Below are 20,604 nucleotides of genomic sequence, written 5' to 3'. Positions count from 1 at the left end.
TGCTGCTCGAAATTTAAATTACTATCAAACCAGACACCAAGGTTCTTTGCCACAGGCTTAATGTGATTTACTAGGGAACCAGCAGATGGCAGTATTTGTTTTGCCATCTGCTGGGACCCAATGACCAGGATTTCTGTTTTGTTTGACATCCATTTTTTAACTTCACAAAGACAGTCGGTAAGTGAACTCAGCATTCCAGGGTCTGTGGATCTGACGGGCAAGTATATCTGTGTGTCATCAGCATAAATATGAAAAGAAATGCCATGTTTATGGATAATATGTCCAAGGGGAAGCAGATACAAGGAAAACAAAATGGGTCCCTGAGGCACACCATATTTAACTGGACAGAACGAAGAGACATAGTTGTTTACAGACATGCAGAACTTCCTATTTGACAGGTAGGATGAAAACCATTCTAGGGCAGTACCAGAGATCCCCACCCAGTGCCTCAGTCTGTCTAACATGATGTTGTGATCAATGGTGTCAAAAGCAGCGCTAAGGTCCAGGAGTACCAGGACTGAGCACATACCTTCATCAGCAGACATTAAAAGGTCATTGGTGACTTTAAGCAGGGCAGTCTCAGTGCTATGGTACTTCCTGAAACCAGATTGAAACTTTTCAAATATTTTGTCATTTTCCAGTACAGTGAGCAGCTGTTTCGACACAATTCTTTCTAGAATCTTTGCAATAAAAGGCAGTTTTGAAATTGGTCTAAAATTTTGTGGGAGGGAGGGAACTAAACCAGGTTTCTTTAAAAGTGGGTTCACGCAAGCCGTTTTAAAATAATAAAGTTACACTTCACAGTAAAAGCACCCAATGTAAAGTAGTTAAATCAAATAGTTGAAACAATTGGTTTTGACAACAGCCACTCCACATAAACCAGTATCTTGGATGTCCTTTAAAAAATGGACTGTTTATTTTTTTCTTTGTGGGTTATTACTATTTAATTTAACTTATAGATCATTAGGTTGTCAGCACCTTGACCCGAGAGTACATACTAAGAATAAAATAGAAATATTGCCAAATTAATCAGCTTGCTCTTCTTCTGTGCTCAGATTAAAGCAAAGCCTGTCTGACACGTCTTGCACACTAAGAAGATAGGCAAGCGTTTTTCTGAAGCTTGATATCTGCCAAATTCAGCCGAATAAGCAGCACTACATTAAGCATGAGTATGATGTGGTGAAATAAGTGTGTAGCAGCCCATATGTTGAAGCGCCAGTATTTATACGTAATCCTCATAATTCCCATGACACAGCACACAGACTTCTGAAAATATCTCTTTCATTAATAATGGAAGAGGCTGTTCAGTTATAATGTCTAACATTACTGCGGTTCTTCTCTTTACAGAAGAAGCTACACACAGTGCTGCAATGTGTGCTACCCCTTGTTTTTGTTCATCATACTAGCTGCCTGCGTTATGGCCTGTGCTGGACTCATATGGATGCAGATTGCTCTGAAAGAAGATCTAGACACACTGAAAGAGAAGCTGCATAGCAGTAAGACTCACTGTCACGCTCTCTCACACATACACACAGTTACCTTGGGATGGTCCTAAAACACTTAAGCACACTTAAACCTGTTATATCTCAGTTAGACAGTTGTTTGTTATTTTGTTTTTAACACAGCTGTCAACAGACTGTATAATGTTTTTGTAACAGTGGAATCCAGCCAGAAGGTGTCGTCAAGTGAAATACCAAAACTAAGCGAGGACCTTAAAAACAAGGAGCGAAAGCTTGACGACATTGAAAACGGGGACAAAGGGTTGAGCAAGCTCTGGTCTAACCTAACAGAAATGAACAGAAAGGTCAGTTCTTTTCATCTCAGGTTACAGGTACAATTACAAGTACAACTTGAGCAAACGTGCAATTTTCTCGGTGTTGCTACAAAACCAGTACCAGAGTACTGGAGTTTACACTGGAATAGTTTGAGTATGTAGTATTTTTACTCACTGTTTGTCAGTGTAGAATGGCAATATTCTTTTAAAATGACTGACTGTGTGTGACAACCAAACGGGAAAAAAAGATTGGTAATTCTGTCTGAGAGTTGTAACTAAAGGTCTTGGGTCATTTTACTCCTGCAGATCAGTTTGCTGGAATCTGCAGTAAACCATTTAAAGGCAAACTTGAAATCAGCGGCTGATTTAATCAGCCTTCCCACCACGGTTGAAGATCTTCAAAAGGTAAAGGGCAAAGCAAGATGGAATTACAAGAGAAATTTGGTTGAGAATCTATCTATTAATATTCAAATGTTTGTTTCAAAACTGACCTTGCAGAGTATTTCTCTTTTCCAGAGTGTTGCTACAATTGGCAGCACACTAACAAGTGTACAGCACGATGTGAAGACTATGCAGGCTGCTCTTGAAAATGAGAAAAAAGATGACGACTTCAAGAAGAAAATGGTAAATTAACAACGTACTGTGGGTATAACAACGTGTTCAGATATGCAGCTCCATGTTTATTTTGAGATTACGGTGTAGGCTTTCATCTTTCCTTCTTTTTATTTAGATATAACATTGTTTATATGTATTATTATGTTTTGGCTTAGTGTTAAGCTTTTATTTTTGTAACTGATGTATAAGGAACCTTTTTTCACATGAAGTTTGTGTGTCAATCATCCACTTATATCTCAGAATGAATCAGCAGTTGTGACTTCTGTTTACTGCGATGATAAATGTTTGCAGTGAGAGGCAGAATATTCAGCGAGAATAGCCTTACCTTTCACAATGATTTTTTAAACTGTATTTTACTGAAATGTCAATACGGTGTTTTGGGCAGCTGACAAACATCACAGAAGAATCTGATACTCCTGTTAGCTCCACTATTTCACAGGGGCAATGGATTTTTTATGAGTTGAAGTCAAAGTTGGATTTCACTTGTTGTTCTTTTTTTACATCTCTACACTCGCTGCAAACATTACTGGAGGCTGCTTTTCTCATTTATTATTTATATATGAATGTATGGAGAGTTAACAGTGAATTACTTGTATAAGTTGGCACATCGTTGTTTAATGTACTACTTCTCAGCTCCTAGTTGTAGTAGTGCTTGTGCATATTTGTCTCACTCAGAATTGAGGCAAATCTAATTCCATATGGCCAAGATGAGTCTGTTGATGAAATGCCGGCTGATCTGCTTAGCTGTGGCAGGAATCCAAACCCGAAGCTGTGGCGAGCTTTGCCACTGCCCGATTAATTTGTTTTATTTGTTTACCCACGCACGCATGGATGTTTTTCCAGTTCCTGTCAGGCTTACATTGAAAGGAGTCGTTGGGTTAAGAAGGTCCTGTCATTTCTTGGATCCACGCATTGGGTTTTCATTCATAATACATGAAACACGTGCCAATCTATTTTGGGAGCTTAGATGCTTCAGTTCACTGAGTAAAACTAGGTCGGATATCTGAGACAACTGCAGAATATTTCCTCCACTATATTTTTTGTAAGAAAAGTAGGACGGGGAAAAGAGGATCGGGAAATGATTACACTTTTATATAATTATTATACAGTGGCCTCAATAATGATGTGGTCAGTGATGAAGTGCTAGCTGGCTGAGATCTCCTTAGTCTTATAACTTTGGATTTTGACCAACACTCTTAGTCTCTGTCGACCTGCCTAACCTCCCAGGACGCATAACCTGATCTGATATGAACCTATAGAAATCACGACTGATGTCCTTTTGGTTTAGAAATTGGACGCCCATGAGAAACATCATGTAACAGTAAACTGCGGGTTGTTTTTTTTTTTTGTCATAGGACATAACAGACCTGAGAAAAGCAATGAATGAGGCTAACAAGACAGAGGAGCTGCACCATACACAGGCTGATGAGCAGATCCACATTCTCCTCTCTACAGTTGCAGATCTTCACCAGAGAGTGTCGTCATTAGAGAACCGGTCAAAGGAAAGCGTGAGTAATATGGAGCTTCACACTTTATTTCTGCATTTTAAGAGTTGAGCCTTTGTGGCATTGTGGTCAGCATATTTTTAACCCACAAGCAACTGCAGAAGTAAGTAAGTAAGGTTGCTTTAATAGATCACTTTTCACAGACCAAAGTCACAAAGTGCTTTACAAGAGAAAAATATAAAAAAAATAGAACAATAAAATAGAAGCAACATTGTAAAAACAACGGACCTTAAAACACAGATTGCACACAGCGAGACAAAGGCCAGTTTAAATATGAGAGTAAACAACAACTTAATGCATTTCACATTTCATCTTCCATCTGTTCTACAGTCAAAGGACAACGAGGCAGCAACTCCACTGCCAATCAACAGTGAAAGTCCAGCAACTGAGACGGTGAACGAAGCTATGACAACCAAAGTATCTCCTGGTGATTTGCAAGGTACAGAGCAGTTTATTACAGTGGTTTTCTTTGCCTTATGTTACATATTTAATATTTCTTCTCTTATTTTCACAGAGAGAGCCACACCACTGACAGAGCCTCAGAAAAACAGACGTCCACGCTTCTCAACTTCAAACCGCTCTAAGAGAAATGCTGACACAACATGCCCAAAGGTGTTCCTGCCTGGTGTCAATTCTCTGAAAGGTGCACACTACCACTCCAAAGCTTTGTATCATTTTAGAAAATACACATATTTGTTTTCTTTCCAAATCCAAAAATAGTTTAAAACCACTCTCGTGTCTGTCCAGTAAACATAAGGCTATACTATATGTAGTCTCCCCTTCACACAGTTAAGACAAGACTTCAGCAAGTTACTATTCCAAGCCAAGAAATACACCCACAACACACCGTAAAACCTTAACTTGTTTTGTGTACACTTCATTTTCTTGTAAGGATGAACAAATGAGTTATAACATTTTCATTAGTGTGCTTTTGAGCTGCTGGTAGAGGATTTTTTTACCTTTGCAGAGCCAGGCTAGCTGTTATCACCCATTTCAAGTATGTCACGCCTAGCCAACAGCTTAGGTTGACATACTGTAGCTTCATATTTAACGGACAGACATGAAAGCGGCATCAGTCTCTCGGGCAAGAAAACAAATAAGGGTATTTCCAAAGATGTCGAACTATTACTTGAAAGAGGTAGTATTTTGCTTTTAGGCTTTTTCCACTTGATTTATTGTGTTATATATTGTTTTTGTGCATGTAATAGGTTTGCAAAGTGAAAACCCCCAAAGTCCATCCTAAAGGGCGTTACCCTCTACCACAGAAAACACTGCTCCTAAACTGCCTGCAAACAGCTTCTTTGTAGTCCAGCCTTTAACCTGTCTGTGTAACTTTGTAACACGCATCATAATGCTCGCCTAGCAGTTAGTGTGGCACGTCCTCAAAAACATGGGTGGAAAAGCACTGTGAGCTATAGCCCTGCCCTACTCTACTCTCTAAATGAAATTATGAACCTGAAAATTAGCATAATATATACCATTTAAATGCTATAAATTATATTGTAAATAGTAAGGACATTTTCAGTTTTGCAAAGTGCCCTCAAAGACAAACCTGCGTTTGCATGTTTCTGAATCAAACTGTTCTATTTACAGATTTGGAAGACATCTTCCAGCAGGCAGGCATTGGACGTAATTCACTTGGATTGACCTACTATGCCCTGAGTAAAGTATTTGGAACATCAACTCCCAGTGCTCGTACCATGGAGTGTTTTGACAATGACGGGGACCAGAGGTACTCCCTGATGGAGCTGAGAGCTGCTGTAGGTTTGTGATCACATTATCACTGACAGCAGTGAACAGTATTGACTACCCTGGGGGTTCGGAGATCCCGGCCCTTTTCTGTAATTGCTGCACTTTTGTGAACTGAATATTTATCATACTGATTGTGGAACAATGGCGCTGGCATGCCCCCCATACTCACTCCCTCTGCCCAGTCCATTTTGACACAACCTCGTCCACAAAACGTACGCTTACATTTTAAAATTAATCTATAGGAGTTCTGTATGCAGAATATTCAGCTCTTATTTTAGCAAATCCCATGGTTTATATGAAATAAATCATGAAAATAAGTGTTGTGAATAATTTTGAATCCCGTTTTCCACCCTCAATTCTCTCAGTTGCTGTTTTCCTGCACCTGTTTTAAAACAATATATATATTATTTCAACTGATCGGTCTCATCTTGATGTAACGTTTTTTTGTATTTAGCTTCTCTGGTGGCTGTACTTGTCAGTCTATTGCATTTGTCCCCACCCATCTAGACAAACACCTGTTGCAACTCACCTGAACCTTATTTATAGAACCCGAGATAGAATTTAATGAATGTTTACAAATGACTACTAGAAACTGATTTCAGTCTTTTGTTTTGTTTTTAGACAGATTCCTAACTTAACTGAAACACAACTGAGCATAAGAGTGGGGATTTACATAATGCTCTTTTCTTAACTTAAATTCAGATTTCTTTCTGTTCAGTGTGCTTTTTGTTCTCATCTTCAATTAGTTGCTCCATTTTCATTGGGATTGGTTTTTAGTTCATCTGTATATTTATCTGTATTTTTTTTGCAGCTTTCAGTTCTACAAGTTTTGAAGGGCTATGAACACTGAATCATTCAGAAAGATATTTGAAGTAGTAAATTATGAGGCATATGTAGCAATAACAAAGTGACATAGATATTGCTTGTTTAGAGTTGCAGCAGACAGAAGGCACACCTAGCTCACAATGTGTAACAGGTAGCATACGCACTGACTCACTCTTTACTTGATTTATTTTATTCCATTTTATGGGCCTAATAATGGTGTATTTACATAAATTTGTCATACTCAAACATTGTTGTATACTGTAAAAATGGTTTAAATGTATTCAACACATGTTGTAAAGGAGTTCGGGTTTGCTTTATAGTCTTAACCTCAACAGTGTACATCTTTTAAATAATTCTGTTGTGCTTTGCATGTTGCTTATAATGTAACATGAACAAATTATTTATAAATGTAACATAGCAAGCAGACTGCTTGTTTTTTGAGCTCAAACAACAGCTTTGGCCATCATGACAGATTTTTGCATCCATGCTGCTACTGTACATGGGAGATTTTATGAATGTGTTTTTGTGTGAGCATCAATGAATAAACAGTTAAAAGGTTTGATTGTGGTCCATCTGGTGTTTTAAGTCGTGAACTGAGACAGCACAGTGTATAAACAGTGTTTTACAAGAATGTTGCACATGACATTGATCTCATTTTGAAACACAGATGTGGTGACAGTATTTTAACGAACATATTTACAATTGTTGACAGATTTGTACACTAACAATCCCTCCAAGACCAGTGTTATCAGCATTCTGGACAAACTTTGGGTCTGGCCTCTATCTCACGTTTACACGAGCTCTAGAGCAACTTAGGCTAGTGCCCCTTTAGCCCTCCAGTCCCGGGACAAAAGCCCCAGCAGCTCTTCTTCATCCTCCTCCTCTTCTTCTTCCCCGTTAGCATCTGTCTCCATAAGTTCATCCTTTCTGGCAAGAGGCTTGCTCTTCACCACCACATCCCGCTTGTCTCTCAGAACTTCCACCCTTTTGTAACACTCAATTTGTTCATCGATTTCGTCAATCTGGCGCTCAAGCCGCCCCTCCTCGTCGTCCTCCGCCACGATGGCCTCTGATTTTGTGTTCACCTGCCGTATCTCCTTTTGAAACTCTTCCCACTCCTTGTCCATTTGATCTTTGGGTGCGTCGACGTTGCGCACTTTGGCATCTCTTACAGGATCGTCGAAGAAGCCCTCCGGCAGGGCCTCGGCTGTGTTATCTTTCTTTTCTGTGCTTTTCTCCTGCACGTCTGCTTTGAGGATGGATCCTGAATGGGAGATGGCAGGTGTGGGTGGGATGGAGCTGTCAAAGAAATCAGCTGGTAGTCCTGCAGCTTCAGCCTTTTCAGGAGGGAGGATTGTGGTTCCTGACTGACCTGCCTCTTTAGCGCTGTCTTCATCATCGTCGTCGTCGTCCTCTATGTAAACTCCAGCCAACAGACTCAGACCTGCAGACTTTTGAGTAGAAACCGTTTCCTTTTCACTGGGTTTCTCGAAGAAATCTCCTGGCAGCCCTGATCCAGACTGGCCTGCTCCCGACGAGGGTTTCGCTTTTTTCCCGTTAACTTCCGCGTTGTCTTGTACTTTCCTCTTCACTGGTTGACTCTGTGGTGCCACTGCCGGACTCTTTCCTCCCTTCAGCTCGGCAACTTTCTCTTTGTGCTGTTTTCCAAGAACATGAGCTGGCCACAGTAGTTCGGACTTCACCTGCACATTGCACAGGACGCAGCTGAGGTGCCCGAGACTGTTGTATTTAGCAAAAGGAGACTCAACGCGCTTCTTGTCTGTTGTTTGTCTTTGTTTTTCCCTCATAAGGCGCCGGAGTTCCTCCTGATTTACAACTTTCTTCCCTTTCTTAGAAGTTGCCATTCTTCAAAACAACGCAGCTTGCTAGCTAGCTATTTGCTTGCAATGACGTAAAAGTGCGTCTCATGAAGATGACGTACCCTGCATGAACTCGCGCTCAAACTGTGGGTTGTAAAGAAATCTCGCGAGATGTGTTGCTGGCAGCAAGCTATCAGAGATGTTAGCTCAGCTGGCTATTCCCCCTGTCCACCTGAATTTTGCCGCAAAGCAAACTGAATCGGTACAATTGTGAAACGTGTATCCAAGGAGCGGCAGACGACACAATAATGTAGTCGTTTTATATTCGTTTATATTCTTAGGTGTATGTTAATTTAGTGCGTGCGTGTTCTGTTATGTTTAATATTATTTTCTGTTTTCATCGCCGCACCCACCATATTAATTTTTTGTTGTGGGCTAACAGCTAGCTAATGTTTGCGTTTGGAGCTGGACAGCAGGTAGCGTTATTGGAATCAGAGAGAAGCCAGCTACGAGAAAGCGTCGCGATTGGCTAATATTACTAAGAAGCTAATTTGAAATTAGATTTGAAGATATTGCTTATGCTGACTAGTCCCTGTTTTCTGCCACATCTTCACCAGCCTGTAGACCAGTAAATAAATTAGTTATCCTGGTAACGTACGGTAACGTTAGTCATCATGACTGGTGAGAAGATACGCACCATGCGAAAGGACCACAACAAACCAAACAAAAATGAGGAGATAATGGAAACCTACGATGAGACGTCAAAGGAGACTATCCCTAACGGAACCGGTAACCATCTCAAATCCAACAAGGCTTTTCAGAAATCAGTCAAAACCTCGGTACTGCAGCAGCAACAGCAGCTCAACGCAAACAACATTAACGGCAATTCATCCTCAATTGGCACCATTGTTAATGATAACAACAAGAACCCAATAATCCTGACAAATGAGGACTTGGACTTTCCTGTTCACGAATGCGTGTTCAAGGCAGATGTGCGGCGGCTCTCATCTCTCATCAGGACCCATAGCATCTCCCAGAAAGATGTACATGGTAAACTTTTACCTATTTGTCTTTTAAGCAATTAGTTAAAATGCATTATATAACAAGTATCTCTGATCACAGGTGGAATTACTGATCAGTATTAATATTTCTATGTATGGAGATTATCTAAAATGCCTCTCTTTCAGGGAACACACCTCTTCACCTGGCTGTGATGCTGGGCCACAAAGGTAAAGCTGATAAGCATTATAAAAATGTATTGACCTCGTTATTTAATCTTAACAGCCTATTGTCATAACACAGGATTAACCACAATGAACAAAAAGTTTTTCAGAGGGTAATCTACCTCAGTTTGAGCCCAGATATTACAGTAAATCTGCTGTGCTCCATGACCTTGCATCTGTCACAATGTCACTTTATTGAAAGAGTATTTGGCATCCTCATTAAAGGCCCTTTTTAAAGCACTTCAGTTCTCCTTACTTTTTTTGGAGTAGCCTCCATACTGTCTGACCTCTGTAGTGATGTGATAACACACTGTTGGTATAACATAGTAGTTAGGCTTAGAAACTCCACATAGATTACTGTTTGCATGCAATGCTGCCAGTTTATTTATTTAAGGACAGCAATACTTGGTTTTGCGGTGCAGAATAGTCAAGTCAATTATATATAACCCTAAATCACTATTTTGCCTAACAGTGCTTTACACCCTCTATCATTAAGCCCTCAATTTGGATACCAAACCACTCCACAAAGCAAACACTTTAGCAGGGAAAAGTGTGAGAAATAGTACAACAGAAGAGGGATCCCTCTTCCAGTACAGAAGTAGTAGTTGCTGGTGTTATTGTTGATGCTGGCCTTGATGAATGATCTGAATGTACAGAAAAATATGCATAACGAGTCAAAAATGAGTAGATCTTAAAATCTTAACATTTAACTTTTGTATTCCACATGACTGCTCAAAACAACATAGAAGGAATGGTGACAATACACAGAAATGACAATAATGTACACATAATTACATTTGTCTCCATGTTAATATTTTGTGTTTTCCTTTCAGAATGTGCCCTCCTACTTCTGGCCCATAACGCTCCTGTAAAAATAAAGAATGCACAGGGATGGAGCCCTCTAGCAGAAGCCATCAGCTACGGCGACAGGCAAATGAGTAAGTTATATAAACACTGCACTGAATAGCTGTCTGCTGCCACAGAGTTTTCGTATTTGGGTGTGTTTATGATAATCTTATGGTGTACCTGCAGTCATACACTAACATTTATAACACCCCCGTATGATGGGTCTATAGATTTATAACAGCGTCATGATGTCAACTCTAGTCACTATTTGTTGGTTAGTCATTCTGACATCTGGAATGGCTTTCTGCATGACTGCTATATCATAACAATACAATACAAAATCTTATTGTAAATTAAATCTCCATAGTCCGTGCAGAAACATTCTGGCAGTGTGAACGGTTTAGAGTCTTCTCTGATACCTCTGTACAAGCTTGGCATCTGTGGGTTTTGGGCGGAATTTTTCACATTCTTCATCAGTCCATTCAAGTTGCAAAGAACATGTCAAGATTACTACTTCCATATTCTGGTTAACAATGTGTACATCATTAACAAATATCGTCATCTTTGTTTTTTACAAATTGTGGAAAAAAGCAAATACTCTTGGAGGGCACATCATATATGTGAGTGTTCGAAGGACCTTTTATGAATCATTTAATTGTTTAAAGGTGGCAACTGCTATACGGCTGTTTAGCTAAAAAGCTAAACGAGGGGATTTTCTCTGAGCCCTCGGCATCCAGATGGGCTGGAACGCAGCCTGAACGACGGCTTAGTGTTAGCAAGCCCTGAGCTTACAGCCTGGTCACTCCCCTGCTTAATGAGGCTACTGCTTTTAGATCTGCCATCCAGTGAAGAAGAGTCAAATGACATGTGAAAGGCACCAACTAATGCCTTTCGGATGAATTCATTGCTCTGTCCTTTTTTAGGTGCGGTGCTAATGTTGCATACCGAACTAAATATAAAAGATAAAGGCCAGGCTAAGTGTCCAGTAAAGGGGCTGTATACTAAATGATTTATCTCCGTTTCTGTGATAAAGCTGAGCTGACAAAATTTCTGTTTGGCTGTAAAGATAACCCAACTGTGAATGATCAGCATTCACTTCTTATACAGCCTGTGATGGAGGTTGTGAGGCCCAGTAGTTTGAGGAATGACCCTCATCCTTGTTAGTATGCGTCCCGACTCTTTGTGCCTGCTGTGGCAAGCTGGCTTGGGACTGGGACCAGGAGTTTTGCTTTGAGAAGGTCACATCACTCTCAAGGGTGATGGGGAGGCAGAGAGGGGGCTGGGTACATTCACACCATCAGCTAGGACATGCAAAGAAAGCAAGGCATGGGGTATTTAGATCATAGGGTTCAACAACATGCAGCACACAGCTGGCTATCACTTAGTGAGAGGGCCAAATAGACAATAATGGGTGCTTAGTATCAAATGCGTGGGTTACAGCTTTTCATGAAATACTGCAGTCTTGTCATCAGTCATCACCTTTTGCTTTTACACATGCGCACATTGTGTCAGCAGCTCGCTCACTGTTTGCCTGTGTGTGCAATGATGAGCTGCCTGAGCGAAGCAAGAGAATCAGAATCGGCTTTATTGTCATGAAGGTTTACACATGCATAGAATTTCATATGGTATTTTGGTGCATAACAGTAAACATAGTAGGTAGAAAATATTAGAAAGATAAAGCAAGTACTGCAGGTCAAGAATCATAAATATAAAATTGTAAAATATCCAATAATATATAAAAAATGTAAAAGAATAATGGGAGTTGGGGTTATAAGAGTCAGTGTCAGTGGTTGTCCTGATGAGTCCAATTGTAGAGATGGTATATTGCAGTCAATTACCTTCTCTTCCGAGTGAATGATAGGCTGCAGTCTGCCATTGTCCTTGGCAGTGGAAGCAGGGTCGAGATGGTGATGGAGGAGGTGAGGATGGACTCTGTGATGGAGGTGCAGAAGTGCACCATAATTGTCTTCAGCAGGTTCAACTTCCTCCACTGTCGCAGGACTTCCTATGTGACTCCACAGTGTTGACTGGATCACAGACTTCCTCAGGCACACTCAGATGGGAGAGCTTGTCCTCCAGCACTGCCAGATGATGGTGTTAAAGGCAGCGCTTAAAATCCACAACCAGGATCCAGGCATCGGTTCCTGAGATGTGAAGGCATCATCTACAGACCTGTTTGCTTTGTAGACAAACTGCAAGGGATCCAGGAGTGGGTCTGTAATGGTTTCCAGGTGGGACAGCACAAGGCGCTCAAATGACTTAATGTCCATAGAGGTCAGGGTGACAGGTCTGTAGTCGTTAAGTGCTGTGGTCCTTGTTTTTTGGGGACAGGGATGATGGTGGAGGATTTAAAGCAGGCTGGCACATGGCATGTCTACAGTGAGGTTTTAAAGATGAACACTGGAGACAGCTGATTGGCACAGTGCTTCAGGGTGGATGGGAAGACAGAGTCTGCAGTATGGGAGAGGGGAGCCTCTGGGGTGGGCAGTTGTTGAAGGGCCAATGCCCTTGCTGAGGTGGAGGAGATGGAGCTGGTCGATGGAGTCACAGGGGGGTGATGTCAGAACTGTGTCATTGTCTTTCAAAGCGACAGTTGAACTCATTTATTTCGTTGGCCAGTTGTAGATCGTTAGTGGATTTTGGGGGGGTTAGTTGGTGACCTGCGCCCCCTATAGAAGCAGACTTGTTGGCAGAGAACTAGTGTTGAAGTACAGTCATTTAGCTTCTCTCCCCGCCGTGCTAAACCTGTAATTTGACTCCCTAAACCTGGCCTTGTTTTCACTCCAACTCACCCTGGTGTGTGATGGTAAACAGCTGTCCCCACAGAAGCTGATGTAGGACATCAACACCCTCTGTGTACTCATCCTGTTAGTAGCAGTCCTTAAAACATCCCAGTCAGTACAGTCCAAGCACATCTGAAGAACTGCTGTAATGTCTGCCTGCATGCAGGAATGAGGTGGACCATGATGTGGTCACTGTGTCCCAGAGCAACACGGGGGACGGCGTGATAGGCACTGCTTACGGTATTCACTGTGTTTCACTGCATGAGCAAAGGTGAGAACCCCTTTAATCAAAATGTCCAATTATTCCACCCATGACACAAGAAAAGTGGAAAATCAATCCGCTGGTGGTGTTTGCCTGATGTTCATGAGCTCGTCTCTGGTGAGAGAGCTCCGGGAGCCTCGTCACAGCACACCTAGGAAATTTTGATGAACATTTTTCAATATTTTCTGACACTAAAGAATTTATCAATGCAGCCCTACATTTAACTGTATATTTCACAAACTCTGGTGGAGCAGTGGACAAATGGCTATACAGGTGGAACTAGAAGGTCTCTGGTTCAGTGCTAGCGCCAAAAACCTTGATAGGTTAAGTCATTAACAAGCCGGCATGCAGCGCACCTGCTGCAATGAAAACGGATCGTGGTTGGAAAAAATCCGGAAAAAGGTACAACCACGATGACGGCTCAACATTGTGATGTCTGCAGCCATCGGCGATGGCATCGTTTACTGGCCCAGCCCTAATACCAATATATCTGTGATAAACTAAGATCTGCCAGTAACGGTGTTTCTTTTTTTAGCGTGGCTATACTCAAAGGATATGTAGAAAATTAAACCTCATGCTTTTTGGGTGTTCCAGGTGACCTTCAGGTGTACATTTGTGTAACTTTTCCTTCTCATCCTTTCCTCAGTCACAGCAATACTGCGGAAGTTAAAGCAGCAGTCCAGGGAGAGTGTGGAGGATAAGAGGCCAAAATTACTGAGAGCTCTCAGGGAGGTGAGGATCACACTGGCTTGACTTCCTGAGATGCCGCTGCCACGCCAAACTGAAGTTTGCAGCTGCTATTGTTCTGCGTCACTGAACTTTCACGCCATTTGAATTTTCAAAATCTCAGCAGGCTTTGATTTGCATAAGTGACTATTTCCTGAGGATGCATACTAATTGCAGAAATGCATAACGTGAAGTCTCTGCTGTACTATACTTTTCGTCTGATATTATAATATATCAGTTAAATCCTTTAATTAGTATATAATAAATCCGTTAAATTCTTTAATGAGACATTTGTATCTTCTCTGTAGCTTGGTGACTTTTATCTGGAGCTGCATTGGGACTTTCAGAGCTGGGGTGAGTTTTCATAACGTCATACTCTCAAGTGATACAGCAGCATTATTGATAAGACCAGCTTTAATTTAAAATCACTTTGCTTTGAGTTGTTCCAAGTTACTGCTGGATGGTTCGCTTGTTGCTTTACTGAGGGATTTTATTAAAGATAAATCAGTGTTTTTCTTCTGTTGTCAGTTGAATTTATTCACACTCTCTTCTGTGTTTTAGTGCCTTTGCTGTCCCGAATGCTTCCATCTGATGCCTGTAAAATCTATAAGCAGGGAATTAATATCAGGTAAAATTATATTGTATTAGGTTAAGGCTGTTCCTGTACCTATGAGAGAATGTAATTCAGTGTTTAAAGCAGCAAATAGCTGATAACCAGGTCGAGCACTTCTTTTAGATCAAGAAAGTAGGGCGTAACAATCTTCATACACCTCCCTCTCCTCTCTTTTGATTTAGACTTGACACCACTCTCATAGACTTCACTGATATGAAGTGTCAGCGCGGCGATCTTAGCTTCATTTTTAACGGTGAGGCTACACCCTCCCAGTCCTTTGTGGTTGTGGACAATGAAGCAAAAGTGTACCAAAGAATACACCATGAGGTGAGTGAGTGGGAGGACCAGACCTCCGTTTAACATTGTGTCATGAGCGGGTTTAAAATGAATAGCAAAAGCCTGACTGTCATTGTCGTACTCCTCCAAGGAGTCAGAGATGGAGACCGAAGAAGAGGTGGATATTCTGATGAGCAGTGACGTCTACTCTGCAACTCTGTCCACCAAGTCCATTTCTTTCTCTCGTAGTCAGATTGGCTGGGTGTTCAGAGAAGATAAAACGGTAAGCTTAAGGGGTACAAAGCATTATTAACACGTTGCAGAACTTAAAATTACACATTCAACAACATAAAAGAAGAATGTGGAAATAAAAAAAAAAAGTTTTATATATTCACATGAGCTCTTTTTTTGAATGTGTGATTTATGTAAATGTAAACTGAGGCATAGTTGAATTTAAAATGAAGGCAAACAGCGGGAAACATTAATAAAGGGTTATATATTAAAACATTGCATGTAAGCAGGTCATAAAGGTGTCTCTAAGATTATTTGATTTGAATAATTTTACCTATCCCTGAAGAGGTATAAGTGTCCAGATTTCACAAGAAACCATCAGAGATTAGAGAAAGTTTAGGAATTTTTTTTTATTGTATATATGTTTTGTTTTTGCTAATGTGTAAATCATCTCTCAACCCCTCAGGTTTATCTCGTGACCCCTTGGAGGGTCCAAAACCCCCGGGTGGGAACCTATGGTCTATGAGTTCCCTAATGCAAATAATATATCCATCATAGGTTTGAAATGTTTTGTTGCACCATGATTCTGAAAGACCTGTGTACCTAATTACTTTGACCAGTGGTTTTATAAACTTCAACAGAGGTTTTCTTGCAAAGGGATAAGTGAAAAGTCCCGCCATCAGGCTGCACCTTGTCACACTGTAAGAAATCAGCTGGGTTAACTCGTGAATCAACACCGACGTCTGCTTGGTTTCTGTAAAGGAGAGGGTTGGAAACTTCCTGGCTGACTTCTATGCAGTGAATGGTCTGATGTTAGAGTCACGGAAACGGCGAGAACACCTAAGTGAGGAGGACATCTTGAGGAACAAAGCCATCATGGAGAGCTTGAGTAAAGGAGGCAGCATCAGTGAACAAAATTTTGAGGTGAGAAAGAAAGAATTCAATGTTCTGACTTTATCTACCAATAGTTAATGGTAACGCTACCCAGAGGACTGCGAGTATGCCACTGACTGATATTTTCTTGTCCCCAGCCTGTGAGAAGGCTGTCCCTCACAGCGCCAGCGCCCAACACAATTACTTGGGAAGAGTACATCACGGCAGAGCACGGAAAGTAAGCATCTCATTATATTCTACCATTTCATCAGTCTTTGTAATGAGCAGATATTTTACCAGGGCAGTTACAACGTCTTGGTGTGTTTCTGTGTCTCTTCTCACCTTCAGGCCCCCTCATCTTGGGAGAGAGCTTGTGTGTAAGGAAAGCAAGAAGAACTTCAAAGCAACCGTAGCCATGAGCCAGGATTTTCCTCTAGGGATCGAGTCGTATGTACATCCATTCCTCCTTTAGATGTGTTTACAGAGCTTCCTGCACAGATTGATCGCGGGTGAATACACTTAGGATTTTAGAAAAGGGTGGTATAGAAATGAGCCTGATTGTGTGGGGGAGCCACTGGTGAGATGATTGTAAATCAACTGCTCCACCATGTGACAACAGAATGTCAGTGTTCTACATTATCTTTTAACTCCACTAGGCTGCCGTGTTAGCTATGCTTTTTTTTTTTTTTCTCATTTCCTATCAATCAAAAATATGGCTTCATGCACCAGCAAGCTAGTGTCATTTATTTCTGGTTAAATTTGGAAATGTAGACATTAGAGCCTGACCTAAACAGGGTTCTTAAGGCTGATATAGCTAAACGATATTTTAGAGTTGTAAAAAACAATAACAATATAGAGTTACAACAATGAATCGATTAGTTGTCAACTATTAAATTAATCGCCAACTATTTACAAGACAAGACATTTGGGACTTTGGGAAACACTAACCGACATATTTCACATGTTTTTTACATGTTATGGACCAAAGAACAAATCAATGAATCCATAAAATAAAAGACAGATTAATCGACAACGAAAATAATTGTTGGTTGCAGCGCTAAAGAATATATTGCCCAATTTTTTTATATTTATTCAAAAACACGTAACAAATCCCTTTTAAATAACTGTCTTACAGATGAAAATTAAACTTGTCAGTGCTCTCTGGTAGACAAACCACGTAATAGACACTGTTTCTAAATGACATTAAACTGACTCTTTGACAGTTTGTTATTGGTATTTATTTGATACTGATATATCAGCGATAAGCTAATATTGGCCAGTGTATCTACCTGATTAATTTATCGGTCTAGCTGTAGAAGATAAACTGTAGTGTAAATCTGCAATTGAACCTTCAATTACTATTTTCCCTTGACAAGGAAGAGTGTGATTGCTGTAAATTTTCCTGTTTTGTTAAATGCAAGAAACATAAAATTATGTAACTTTTGAAATCTAAGTTTTGATTTTATGCAGCCAAGAACGGTGTGAGTTTGTCTGAAGAACTCATGATCATGTAAGGGAAAGGTTAATAGAGAAGAAGAGGAATTTTACTGGATAAAGATAAAGATGTGGGATTCACACAGGATGTGGTTTTGTATCTGCCTGTAATGGGTTACAGGCAGTGTTGCTTTATCTCCTCTACTGAATGAACCTTAATGGAGCCAGCAATAAAACCCTTAACCCCACCCTTAATAGCTAATGTTTTTTTTTTATGTGATTCCCCCCCTTCACATTCTGTGCTTTTGTAATGTTGTTTGTTGTACTTGCTGCTAAATTTTTAATTGCCAAAAAGAAGCCAATGATTGTAGAGATTTTTGCAACAGCAGCAGATCACATTATCTCAAGTCTTGAAAAAGTCAAATTTTACTGTGCTGTATCCTGGTGGTTTTCAGCCTCTGCCCACTAGTTTTCAGTCTAACCATTTCTCTATAGAATACAGCTGGGATGTAGAGTGACTATAATTTACTACTTGGTGAAGATAGTAAACCAGTGTTTGTCTGGACCCTGAGGACTTCTGTCCAAGCTGATATATCAGGATACAAGTTATTAATTTATTCCAGTGGTTTCCAAACGGGGGTTGGGGACCCACTAAGGGGCCACAAGATAAATCGGAGGGGTTGCAAGATTACACTACACTATTTTTCAGCCATTGCAGTGTTTCTCTATCAGCCTACCACTATTAAATGGATTGCCATGAAATTGTTTACTGGCAATCATGGTCCCCAGAGGATGTATCCTCTATCCTCTATCCTCTAATAGGTGCGTTCGAGATGACTGTGGCTGACTTGATAGTCTAACGTGAGCTGCAGGCGACTGCGGGGAATAAAAACGGCGCCGTCAAGTCGGACACATTCTACCTGCTTGAGCTTACTGTGAGCTGAGATCAATGATTGATCGCAGCATTTTTCTTTGTAAAAACCAGGCAAGAGTGTGGTTCCAGCTTTGTGCTGCCACAGAAAAGCAACTGCGGCTGACGGACTTGGCACCTGCAGCCGCCTTGCTCCCGCAAGGTTTTTATGTCATGTAACATGGTGACGTTTTGCAGCGCCGGCGAAAGGCACGAAAACCACAATTTCTAATCAGCATGCATCACTTTAAGGTCATTGTAATTTGCCCAATACTTTGATTTATGACCATATACCTGGAAAAACTAGTGACATGCACAGCTGTACTTTTTGTTGTAGTGCTAATTAGAAAAATTGGCATGCTAACACACTAAACTAAGAGGGTAAACATGGTGCCTGCAGACCATCAGCATATTAGCATTTTCACTGTGAGCATCTTAGCATGTTGACTTGAGCATTCAGCTTAAAGCAATACTGTGCCTAAGGACAGACACACAAGATGCTATGCTGTTTACTGACTTCTCTCTAATAATTTTTTTATTGTAAAACAGTGAAATCTATTCAAAAGAAAGAAAATCTAAGCAGGGGACATTACTGCTTGTAACTCTTAGACATACGCAATCTGTGACAAGGGATAAGAAGTAGACTAGTAGTAGTATTTTTTACTAAAAGCTCACTAGCCACTAGGACTGACCCTGAATAGTCGAAGATTCGATTTACTTTATTTAAAAATAAAGTGCATGAATAAATCCAAAATTGTAACCTTAACCCTGAGTCGTCAGTGCGCATGTGTAGGCGTAGTGTGTAGGTGTGTAGTGGCAGAAGAGGTAACACTTGCTAAAGAGACGGAGCCCACGGCTTCACTTGTGCCGAGTTGTCCGCACCTCGCAGGGTAATTTATCACTGTTGATTAACCACACAAAGAATATTTTATTGTTTTTATATAGCCGGCTACTTGAAATAGACCCGAGAGGAACCACGACGTGTAGGCAGTTGTTGGCAGCACGGAATGCACGCAAAACAGCAAGACCGGTGAATGACAGGCGAGAGAGAGATAGAGAGAAAAAGCTTAGCTTTAGCTAAAAAAATTTACAGTGTAAGTTGAATGAATAGAGACTGCAGCTTAAATTGGAGCTACCGTATGCGTGCAAAAAGACACGCATGATTCGACTATCAGTCGACTATAGGCAGGACTTGACGATTCTAATTCAACTATGTAAATTCTTACAAGCCAGAAAGGTTGGAAATCACTGTTGTATTCCGTGCTTATTTCATACATGTTTATAGTCTTGTTCAAGTGGTGAAACAGACTGAAGCCTGCACGAAGATTCTTTATTCACTCAAGATCTGCAGTTTGATTCAGTCTCTTTTTTGTTCTTGCTCAGATTTTGGGAGGTTGTTTGTACCTACTGGGAAACTTGTTTTCCTCTGCCCCCAGGTTACTAAATGTGTTGGAGGTCATAGCCCCGTTCAAGCACTTCAACAAACTCCGGGAGTTCGTTCAGATGAAACTTCCGCCTGGGTTTCCAGTCAAACTTGGTATGTGTGTCGACCTACCACTGTGTTCCTGTGGGTGGGTGAGCTTGAGGGGAATGATCATAAAATAACTTGTCTTCTTCTGTTGTTTTCTCCCTTGCAGACATCCCTGTCTTCCCCACGATCACAGCAACTGTCACCTTTCAGGAATTCCGCTATGATGAATTTGAGGAGTCTATTTTCTGCATCCCGACAGAATACAAAGAAGATCCCAGTCGCTTCCCAGACCTCTGACCTGTAAACACATCTGACACAGACAGGAAATGAGCAGCGAGCTAATATGTTTGGGAGGTGGGAAACAAAAATATGAGGAATACTGTATTGTTTTGTTGCTATAATATTATCTGTTTTTACTAAAAAAAAAAAAAAGGGGGGGGGGGGGGGGGGGGGCAGGTCTAACTGATCAGTTATTGTTCATTTTGCTGGTGGATCAAAAGCAAATCAATGCAAACAGATGTTGCAGAGCGCCATCTCAGACATAGATGCATATCGGCAGTCAGTTTTCATGAAATGTAGCTTTCATCGTACTTGCTGTTCACTACCTGAGCAGTTAAAGCTGCTGTTCTCTCCTGTGAAAGCTGTCAGAAGACACAACCTGGACT

At 40.9% G+C, this 20,604-nt stretch overlaps 3 protein-coding genes across 3 annotated transcripts in view; 2 read left to right on the top strand and 1 right to left on the bottom strand.

Annotated features, from left to right (window-relative positions):
• Positions 1-7,030, top strand: part of efcab14 (EF-hand calcium binding domain 14) — a 44,754-nt gene extending 37,724 nt beyond the window's left edge. Inside the window, exons 2-9 of the mRNA XM_046051900.1 lie at positions 1,348-1,496; positions 1,659-1,804; positions 2,081-2,179; positions 2,291-2,398; positions 3,745-3,897; positions 4,225-4,333; positions 4,409-4,537; positions 5,488-7,030. Coding sequence (XP_045907856.1) covers positions 1,348-1,496; positions 1,659-1,804; positions 2,081-2,179; positions 2,291-2,398; positions 3,745-3,897; positions 4,225-4,333; positions 4,409-4,537; positions 5,488-5,666 — 1,072 coding nt within the window. The 3' untranslated portion in view covers positions 5,667-7,030. The remainder of the gene's footprint in view (positions 1-1,347; positions 1,497-1,658; positions 1,805-2,080; positions 2,180-2,290; positions 2,399-3,744; positions 3,898-4,224; positions 4,334-4,408; positions 4,538-5,487) is intronic.
• Positions 7,031-7,033: 3 nt separating this feature from the next.
• Positions 7,034-8,418, bottom strand: znf830 (zinc finger protein 830). The gene has a single exon (XM_046051901.1). It carries the CDS (start codon positions 8,334-8,336, stop codon positions 7,284-7,286), a length of 1,053 nt encoding a protein of 350 aa, XP_045907857.1. The 5' UTR covers positions 8,337-8,418; the 3' UTR covers positions 7,034-7,283.
• Positions 7,868-20,373, top strand: LOC123972401 (ankyrin repeat domain-containing protein 13C-like). The gene is made up of 13 exons (XM_046051899.1): positions 7,868-9,341; positions 9,479-9,520; positions 10,348-10,452; positions 14,052-14,137; positions 14,440-14,485; positions 14,693-14,759; positions 14,927-15,071; positions 15,172-15,303; positions 16,014-16,175; positions 16,283-16,362; positions 16,473-16,571; positions 19,905-20,005; positions 20,106-20,373. Exons 1-13 carry the CDS (start codon positions 8,966-8,968, stop codon positions 20,234-20,236), a joined length of 1,572 nt encoding a protein of 523 aa, XP_045907855.1. The 5' UTR covers positions 7,868-8,965; the 3' UTR covers positions 20,237-20,373.
• Positions 20,374-20,604: the final 231 nt, after the last annotated feature.

This window comes from Micropterus dolomieu, linkage group LG06 (genome assembly GCF_021292245.1).
Source record: "Micropterus dolomieu isolate WLL.071019.BEF.003 ecotype Adirondacks linkage group LG06, ASM2129224v1, whole genome shotgun sequence".
Taxonomy (NCBI): domain Eukaryota; kingdom Metazoa; phylum Chordata; class Actinopteri; order Centrarchiformes; family Centrarchidae; genus Micropterus; species Micropterus dolomieu.
Note: the sequence above shows the minus strand (reverse complement) of the source record. Positions and strands in the feature narration are given on the sequence as shown.

Excerpts from the sequence above, each read along its gene's own strand:
- LOC123972401 (XM_046051899.1), top strand. The coding sequence starts at position 8,966 with ATGACTGGTGAGAAGATACGCACCATGCGAAAGGACCACAACAAACCA. Across the intron at positions 9,521-10,347 it reads TGTGATGCTGGGCCACAAAG|AATGTGCCCTCCTACTTCTG; the intron begins GTAAAGCTGATA and ends TTTTCCTTTCAG. Across the intron at positions 16,363-16,472 it reads ATCACGGCAGAGCACGGAAA|GCCCCCTCATCTTGGGAGAG; the intron begins GTAAGCATCTCA and ends TCTCACCTTCAG.
- znf830 (XM_046051901.1), bottom strand. The coding sequence starts at position 8,336 with ATGGCAACTTCTAAGAAAGGGAAGAAAGTTGTAAATCAGGAGGAACTC.